At 42.4% G+C, this 10,000-nt stretch overlaps 1 protein-coding gene across 1 annotated transcript in view; it reads left to right on the top strand.

The window, feature by feature from the left end:
- Window positions 1–10,000, top strand: part of myo15ab (myosin XVAb) — a gene marked incomplete at both ends in the record, with an annotated part of 114,245 nt that overhangs the window by 102,806 nt on the left and 1,439 nt on the right. Inside the window, 10 exons of the mRNA XM_079498423.1 lie at window positions 1–34; window positions 181–263; window positions 1,461–1,591; window positions 2,620–2,714; window positions 2,982–3,059; window positions 3,553–3,649; window positions 4,200–4,360; window positions 6,849–6,982; window positions 8,027–8,160; window positions 9,448–9,581. The exon at window positions 1–34 is cut by the window's left edge and continues 40 nt beyond it. Coding sequence (XP_079354549.1) covers window positions 1–34; window positions 181–263; window positions 1,461–1,591; window positions 2,620–2,714; window positions 2,982–3,059; window positions 3,553–3,649; window positions 4,200–4,360; window positions 6,849–6,982; window positions 8,027–8,160; window positions 9,448–9,581 — 1,081 coding nt within the window. The remainder of the gene's footprint in view (window positions 35–180; window positions 264–1,460; window positions 1,592–2,619; window positions 2,715–2,981; window positions 3,060–3,552; window positions 3,650–4,199; window positions 4,361–6,848; window positions 6,983–8,026; window positions 8,161–9,447; window positions 9,582–10,000) is intronic.

Genomic DNA, 10,000 nt, shown 5'->3' with positions numbered 1-10,000 from the left:
GACAGACCAGGAAGTCATCAGCACCTTTCTGAAGGTAATAAAATAAAATAAAAGCCCTAAATGTACAGAATATAGGCAACACATGTACATGAACTTATTCACAATGGAAAAGGTTGGCAGGACATTTTTTGTGTTATATTTTTAGCTTTAATGTCTTATACTGCTTGTGTTTGTTCCCAGCTAATAGGAGAGTTCAGCCTGATGAAAGATGAAGCGTATTGCCAGCTCCTCAAACAGCTCACCGCCAACACCAGCTCCAAGTCGTAAGTTTAACACATTATATAACGCACGCACGCACGCACGCACGCACACGCGCACGCCGCACACACACACACACACGCATGCGCGCACACACACACACACACACACACACACACACACACACACACACACACACACATACTGTACATTGAAGTGTATGATCAAACTTGTCATGGTCTATATTGTTTAGAATTGTTTTAAAATATTCTAGTATGATTGAACATTTTATGGTCTATATAGAGAGTATGCACATGCATGATTTTCCCATCAGGACACGCCCCCCTCATCTAGACTGAGTGGCAAAACATTGAGCAGCATGGAGTGTTGGAGTTCGGAAGCGCTCGTTGGAAATCACTCAACCGTCCTGCGTACCACCTGTTTCTAAATGTCACATAATGCAGGAGGCAGCAAAATGTTGTGTTATTGAAAACAAGCACTTCCAAACTCTGACACTTAGAAAAATAATCAAATGCAGGGCATTTCTTGACAGAAAGTAGCTCACAACGTTTCTATGGTGGATTTTTATGAAACAATAACTTTGCAGATAGAAAGAGGATAATTCAAGCTTTTCGTACAGCTGCAATGTTGGTGAGTTTAACATTGTTTAATGCAATCAGACAGGACTTTTCTGTTTGGATGAATGGGCTGTCAAGGCCAGAAAGTAGTTTTTTCGCCACTCAGTGGGCATTCCCGCATAACTTCCAGGTATGATGATGTCATGCGCATACCCTCTATTGTTTAGAATTGTTTTAAGTAACTTGGCAATAAATTGTAATATAAAATCAAATTGCAATGTAATTAAGAATCGCAATATAAATCAAATCGGCACCCTAGGTACCGTATTGATATTGTATGTTATGTGGACAGATGCCACAATTTGTATTGTAGACCTGTCATCCTATAGTTTGTATACTTTTGTACAGATTATAGATTTGTTTCATATTATATTGTTTAGAATGATGATAGGTTCTTGGTTTACCTATGATTCTAGACCTAGATTACTATCTATGCATTTGATGTATTTATTGTATTACATTGTATATTTACTACTGATGAAGACGAAGTCGAAACGTTATTTTATAGTGGAGCCTTGACTGGGAGCTTTACAAAGTTAGTGTGCAGAATTTTTACATGACCATGTAAATTTAATTTACCTCTAGATTAAATTGTAACTCGTAATTGTAAATTGTGTTGTGCAGGGACAGCTGCCAGCGGGGCTGGAGGTTGCTGTACATCCTGACAGCCTTCCATCGCTGTACTGAGGTCCTGAAGCCCTATCTGCTGAAGTTCCTGGCCCAGGCCTTCCGTGGAGGTGGAGCTCTCTATCAGGGTAGGAACCCATTAGTACACTTACTCTAGACCGCAGGTCACATTTACTGTGAAATCGTACGTTTTTGCCCGTCAGTGTACTCACTCAAAATCCCCATACATGGGAAAGCCCCCATATATGGTGCCCAGGTCCCGTGACATCACGTGACATCATCAGTGATGGAGATCCCTGATGTCATAGTAAATTAAATTATTAAGTAAATTAGTCTACTTGCCAGCCCATAGAGCCCCATTGTGAACCCGGACATTTAGTGTAGGCTACCCTAATGTTTTTGAGGGGCGCTAGCCCCTCCTATACACAGGTTTAATGTTTGTCTTTAGTTCAATGTTTGTTTTGTAAACGCCATTGACATAATGTCATAATGTGCCATTTACGTCATATTGTCTCTTTATCGTTATATTAATGGCGTTTAATGTTTGTGTTTGCACCGTTTGTTTTATATCACCATTACATCAACATTAGTTAGACTTTAATGTATTAGCGCCCCTCACTTCACACGGGTGTGATTTTTATGTTAGAAATGTCGAGGCTGGACGCATCCACAGAGCGCTGCCCTTTAGTTGTCATCAATATTGGCCAGCAACTCTACATCTGACCTCAAACCCTTAGATCTCCATATGGATACCTGTTCAAAACTTGAAAAGCAGGAACGATCCGAGCATTCAAAAAATAATGGAGGAGAGGGAATAAAATCCAAGTACTTTATCATGTCTACAACATTTTAAAAGCCAATGTATTTTGACCAGAACTGGTCCTCTACAGAAGCACTGTTCAGACCAACGGTTCAAACGGTGCTTCTGCAGCACCCACCGGCAAAATCATAAATCGGAGCCCCTTTACTTGATCATACTAACAGCGTCACACAAAAGCACCAGAAGGTCTGCAAGCTCGAAACTCGTTTTGAGCTGTTACTTTTGCTGTTTTTTTATTTGAATCCTGAAAAGTAACATAATGAGTTTTCCACCCGACAATATCACTTATGTGATGTGTCACTTACTTGTGATGTCAACACGATTTCCTGTGTGCAGGGATCGCGAAAGCATGTGAGCAAAACCTGAAGAAAACCTTCCAATATGGTGGCCGTACCGTTCCTCCCAACAGCATGGAACTGCAGGCTATGCTGGTGAGTAATACCATTCCCAGTACAATAACCTCTTTTATATCTTATCAATCAAAATGTTTAGGCTTTCCTATTTCTAACTGGCACCTGGATGATGTGTGTGTGTGTGTGTGTGTGTGTGTGTGTGTGTGTGTGTGTGTGTGTGTGTGTGTGTGTGTGTGTGTGTGTGTGTGTGTGTGTGTGTGGGTGTGGGTGTGTGTGGGTGTGGGTGTGCGCGTGCGTGCGTGCGTGTGTGCGCGTATGTGTGTGCGTCTGTGTGTTTCTCTCCAGGCAGGACGGAGCTCCAAGCGACAGCTGTTCCTCTTCCCTGGAGGCATCGAGCGTCACCTGAAAGTCAAAACATGTTCCGTAAGTCCATACGGATAGTGGAGCGCTTGTTCATGCTGGCGTGTTAATGTTACATCCACAAGAGTCTATATGTTGCTGTCCATGCTCTGCTAATGTTTACAGTTGCAGACTCCGTCTCAATTGTCCACTGTTTAGCCCGTAATACTTGCCCTAGCCTTGATTTTTTATTTACTGTCTTATCTAAATAAGACAGACAGTATCTGTCTTATTTAGATACTGTAGCATGGTACGTAGACAGATGCCAGGTTCATTTGTTGACATGGCGTACTATAGTTTGTATAGTTTCAATGTACATATTATTTATTTTTGATATTATGATTTCGGGCTGATGATGCTAGGTTCTTGGTGTACCTATGTTCCTAGATTACTATGGCACACACTGTCTCGATGCATTTGATGGATTACATTGTGTTTACTGCTTACCTTGCTTACTCTAAATTAATTATGAGTGTCTGTTAAACACCTACATTTTAAATGTTGTCCTGCTGTTCAGGTTGCTCTGGACGTGATCGAGGAACTATGTTACGAGATGAGCACACAGAAACTGGAGGCTATGGACGAATACACTATCTTTCTGGTCACCAACAGAGGTCATTCTCTTCATACATTTACATAGTGGTCTTTCAATAAATGCAGTAAAACACATGCACACACAAGCTCCAAAAAATTGGAAAGTGCAAAGATCATCACATGCATGATTGTGTGGTTTGGCGCATTAATTCTGTCCCAAGGTTTGCATTTGTTATTTGTTTTTATTTTATTTTTGTTTGTTTTCACTAGCCATTTTCATTTGAGTTTGAATTAGTTGTGAGCTTGTAGATCTGCTGTTTGATTTGTTCAAACTATCCCAAAAAGTGTTCATATTGCAAGTGCAGACGGTGTGCGGGTCTTTGTGCACTTTATGTGCAATATTTTGAATACTTTGAGCCCTGCCTACACACCCGTCTCTGAGCCTTTCAGGTGTGCATAAGACTTTGTTGCCTGATTTGTTCAAACTAAAACTAAGGATATGTTCTCTTTTCGTCAGTTTTGTAAACCCCACAATACAAGTAACTAATTTTTATTTATTTATCATGCAACAAAAATGATTTTGGTTATAGTTTTAAGTTACCCTATAATAACCTTGTTGTGTCCGTCCAGGTCAGAATGTGCGTCCGCTGAACAAGAACGAGTACATCCTGGACATCGCTACGGAGGCAGAGGAGCTGGACAGCACCTACAGCTTCTGGTTCCGCAGGGTTGTCTGGAACCAGGTGCTCAAGTTCGACAACGAGCTCTGTGTCGCAACGCACTTCAACCAGGTACACAATGCACTTCAACCAGATACACAATGCACTTCAACCAGATACACAATGCACTTAAACCAGGTACACAATGCACTTCAACCAGATACACAATGCACTTCAACCAGGTACACAATGCACTTCAACCAGATACACAATGCACTTCAACCAGGTACACAATGCACTTCAACCAGATACACAATGCACTTCAACCAGATACACAATGCACTTCAACCAGGTACACAATGCACTTCAACCAGATACACAATGCACTTCAACCAGGTACACAATGCACTTCAACCAGATACACAATGCATTTACACCAGGTACACAATGCACTTCAACCAGGTACACAATGCACTTCAACCAGGTACACAATGCACTTCAACCAGGTACACAATGCACTTCAACCAGGTACACAATGCACTTCAACCAGATACACAATGCACTTCAACCAGGTACACAATGCACTTCAACCAGGTACACAATGCACTTCAACCAGGTACACAATGCACTTCAACCAGATACACAATGCATTTACACCAGGTACACAATGCACTTCAACCAGGTACACAATGCACTTCAACCAGGTACACAATGCACTTCAACCAGGTACACAATGCACTTCAACCAGGTACACAATGCACTTCAACCAGGTACACAATGCACTTCAACCAGGTACACAATACACTTCAACCAGGTACACAATGCACTTCAACCAGGTACACAATGCACTTCAACCAGATACACAATGCACTGGGGGTTGCGACCTCTCAGGGGGTCGCCAAATTATTTTGGGGGTCCCCAGATTATTAAAATAAAAACATACAAACTTTTTCATTGTTTTTGCAACTGAATGGCTTGAAAATGGAAATGAAGAGTTTACATAGTACACACAGTACATGCATAAACTTTCCTTAATGAGTATAATGATCAGGTTTCAGTATTTATTTGTGATGTATTTTCTCTATTATTACAGTAAGGTTATTGTAGCGGTCAATTTGTATTGGGGGTGGGGAGGGGGACAGGGTGGGGTTCACGAGACCTGGCCAAAGCATTTCCGGGGGTCCCCAGAAAAAAACGTTGAGAACCCCTGGTATAGTACATCCTCCTCACACTCAGCTACAGTAAAATACAATCTGCTGTTAAAGATGCAACAGACAACATTCAGCCACTAGATGTCACACTCGCGACATCTATTGCAATGGGTTCTGATTCATGTGAGGAAAGTCAGCAGTCACAGGTGGAAAAAGTACTCATATTTTGTACCTAAGTAAAGATATCAATACTGCAATGTAGAAATACTCTGTTGCAAGTAAGGCCTCACTCAGACCTTTGCAGCATTGCTGCATGCTTGTTGTATGAGTGTCATGGCCGCCCCAATGCATTTCCAATGGAAGTCACATGGTTTGAGGACTACATTTTGGACTACAAGCTGTTGGCTTTCGGCTGTGTTTCGACTGCGCCCCTCCCCCTCATACAACACAAGTGTTGTGTCAGACCATGTGACTCCCATTGGAAATGCATTGGGGCAAGCTGTGTCACACCCTTTGTATACAGCAAGCATACAGCAATCTGTTGTAAAGGTCTGAGTGAGGCCTAAGGGTGCACTCACACGGTTAATGCAATTCTCTGTGCTCGTTGGATCAATGCTGTGTTGTGTCATGGCCGCCCAATGCATTTCCAATGGAGGTCACATGGTTTGACACAACATTGTGTTGTATGAGGGGGAGGGGCGCAGTCGAATGCGCCCCTCCCCCTCATACAACACAACATGACCTCATTGGAAATGCATTGGGCGGCCATGACACAACACAACATTCATCCAACAAGCATAGAGCATTGCATTAACCGTGTGAGTGCACCCTAGTCTGGAATTTAAAACATACAAGTAAAAGTATAATATTTTCCTCTGCTCTGAGATATGTAGTGGAGTAGAAATAAAGGTAGGCTACAAGTACAGTACTTGAGTCTTACAGTCTATGACTTGAGTAAATGTACTTAATTACTTGACATCACTGGCAGCAGTGACAGCTACTAACAACAACAATAACAGAACGGAACTTAATCATGCTAGCCATCAACTTCAGAGACGTAAATATAAAAACAATAATTCTAGAAACGACACAATTCATTCATATGTGTGATACTGCTGAGTAAGAGCATATTTTAGTAGTTCACCTCAAAAAAATATCTTATTTACCTACCCACTGGTGTCTTTTACTTACGGAGAGTTTTAGTTTGTAAAACATCCCTAATGGTGAATCCAGAATCCAAAGATTTCGCTGAAAAACAAAAAGAAAAAAAAACGATGAATGGAATTAATCAGAGACTCCACATAACAGCATGCGTGTGTGTGTGTGTGTGTGTGTGTGTGTGTGTGTGTGTGTGTGTGTGTGTGTGTGTGTGTGTGTGTGTGTGTGTGTGTGTGTGTGTGTGTGTGTGTGTGTGTGTGTGTGTGTGTGTGTGTGTGTGTGTGTGCGTGCGTGCGTGCGTGTACACCCAGATCCTCCCTGACTACCGTAAGGGCCTCCTGAATGTTCTCCCCCGAGGGGAGGTGAGTGATAAACGCTTCCACCAGATCTCCAAGCTAGCCGCCCTGCAGCACCGAGCCAAAGACATCGTCTTCAACCCCAGCATGTGAGTGTTGTGTTCACCATTAGACCTGTAGTGTTCAGTGCTGGAACCAGGGGTCATCAATATGAGTGTTGTGTTCACCATTAGACCTGTAGGGTTCAGTGCTGGACCCAAGGGTCATCAATATGTGGACAAAATAATGTTTCTGTGGCAAAATACTTGGTCTTGTCCGTGGCAAATTGTAGATTTAGTTTTTACACACCATTATAATATTCTTATTTTGATCGTAGACCCAATTACTAAATGTCAACTCTCCAGGTGTTCTTCAGAATATGTATGACACGTATTTATGATGACACTATTGCACCTTAGGATCTTGTGGTCTTAAAGGTTTCAGGACATTAATTTTCATTAATTTTTATTTTTTGTTTTAGGTTAACTTTGAATATTCAGTAGATTTTCTGTGCTGTGGGGTTTTCTCTGTGTGTTCTGAAGTCTTTTGAGCTGCAATGGAAAACAGGCAAACAGGCCTCAACAGTGACATCTGCTGGAAAATTCTTATGTCATATATGGGATTTTGGAAGAGTTTGCTGCATTATTCTTTGGACATGTACATTTCCAGACAGGGAGATCTGATGAATACCTATTTGGTGTTCTGATACCAAGTCTTAATTGGACCTGGTTACTTCCCAAGGCCCCACCATAAAAAATTGATAGATATAGTAAATGATATCTAATCTATATTATGGAACAGATCACTTTCTCTCCGGCTGCAGAAGGAGGAGTTCATTAAGTTTTGGTCTAATTAGGTTGAATATGTAATTAATATCTAATGCCTTTGCGACCAGATTTTGTAGAGGCAAGGATTGATTGACTAAAATCACTGTTTTACTCCTGACCTTTATCTTTTACGTACACACTTTTTATCTCTCCCAATTGATATGTAATGTTATTTGTTGTTTTGTTTTTGTTTGGAATAAAAACCTATGGAAGAAATTGAAAAACATGTAACATGAAGAATATAAAGAATGTTTAAAGAAACAAAAGGTTAACTTAATAACCTTCTTAAACCTCTGGATTTATATTGATCTTTTCCCACCCCTCCAGCCATGAGTTGTCAGAGTACATCTCCCCGCCTCTGTTCAAGAAGCAGCCTCCACAGCAGTGGGCCAACATGGTGACACAACACATGCAGCAGGTGCAGACCCTGAGCCCTCACCAGGCTAGAGCACAGTTCCTGGGTAGGTCCCCCTCACACAACCTTTTTTTTCACTTAAAGAAATGACCATCGGTTTGGCCCTGGACGGCCAGTGACGGATCAACCCCTAGCTCCTAAGGCCCTGGTGCTACACCAAATCAAAAGGCCCCATGCAACGCACACTTCGCACACGTGCATGTGATTCGCGCGCACATAACTCAATCAAGAATGACACATTTTGCGTTTGCACGCCCAGTGAATGAACGCGCCTGCGTTCAGCGCACCACCGCGCACGTGGCCACCGCCAGCACTATCGCTGCTGCTCCCCGACTGGATCTGCTATTTTTGAGTCTCCTTCCAGGCTCCCACCTAGTGGTTAAGAAACTGTTGGACGACCAAACACACTAGCGGAGGTTCCTGTGTTGCGTTACATTCCAATCAGTGACCTATGAATATGGCTTCGACGGAAGCCACTGCTGTACCTACCATTTGTCTCTCGTTGCACAGGGCCCTGCAAGCTGCAGGCCGTGGGGTTTAAGCCCCACTAAGTTCCATTGTTAATCCGGGCCTGCGGACGACTGGCGTAGAGATGTCCGGGCACCTATATGCTGCTAAACTAGCCTGACAGTGTGTTGCGGGTTTGAATCCCAGTCCCGACGACCTTTGCTGCGTGTCATTCCTCATTTATACTCAGTATACTGTCCAATCAAGAAAGGCATAAAAGCCCCCCAAAGAAATCTTTGAAAAAAGCAACAATAAAGAAAAGACCACCGGTTTGTATTGCATTATAGGCCATCCCCATTTGATATAGATTTTGTATTTGTGTGAGTCATAGATTATTTGTTATATAGATGACTGACGTGACATCACAGGCTAGCTGGCCACATCTCATGGCACATGAAGACCGAGATCCACATGATTCAAATAGTTTTTTTTAACACATAATCCATAACAGACCTTAGGAAAGTATGGACAAACCTACCAACTAGCTTGTGGTCAAAAGGTTACAACGTGAGCTTGATAAAATTGCTGTCCTAAAGTGTTAATGTCCTCACAGTATAGTAATATTATTAGGTATAGTAACAACAGGTCTATTTTGTAGCTGTTTCAAGCTTTTAGATCTACTTTTGATGCTTTTGAATTTGAATGCTGAAAAGGTGTGTGTGTGTGTGTGTGTGTGTGTGTGTGTGTGTGTGTGTGTGTGTGTGTGTGTGTGTGTGTGTGTGTGTGTGTGTGTGTGTGTGTGTGTGTGTGTGTGTGTGTGTGTGTGTGTGTGTGTGTGTGTGTGTGTGTGTGTGTGTGTGCGCGCGCGTCTTGCGTGCGTGTGTAGGTCTGGTCAGTGCATTCCCTATGTTCGGGTCCTCCTTCTTCTACATCCATAGCAGCAGCTCCACCACCTACTACGCCCCCTCCATCCTCTCTGTCAACCAGAACGGTCTGAACTTCCTGCACAAGGACACGCACGTGAGGAAACACTGCATGCACACACGCATGCACGCACGCACGCACACACACGCACGCACGAGCTAAAAGGTTTGGGAACCACTGTTCTAGTATGTCCAGTCTCCTTCCCCTGTTTATTTCAATCATGTTGGTGTCCTAGTATGTCCAGTCCCAGATTTAAATCACAGACCTGTAGTGACCAGTGACACACAAGTGTCCAGTAACTGGTCAGCTTGACCCATCTAGATATCATACTCCTAATATAGCAGTTCAAGCAGACAGTGATGAGGCAAATATCTGGTCTGTAGTCTGAGTATTTACTCAAATACGTAAAAACAATATACAATGTTAATATTGCATATCACTGCATGATAGAAATTCCATAACACCTGTTGGGACCACCCATATAAAATAGTATAAACTAAGTGTTATACAGTAGC

The sequence above is a fragment of the Electrona antarctica genome (assembly GCF_951216825.1).
Source record: "Electrona antarctica genome assembly, chromosome: 4".
Taxonomy (NCBI): Eukaryota; Metazoa; Chordata; class Actinopteri; order Myctophiformes; family Myctophidae; genus Electrona; species Electrona antarctica.
Note: the sequence above shows the minus strand (reverse complement) of the source record. Positions and strands in the feature narration are given on the sequence as shown.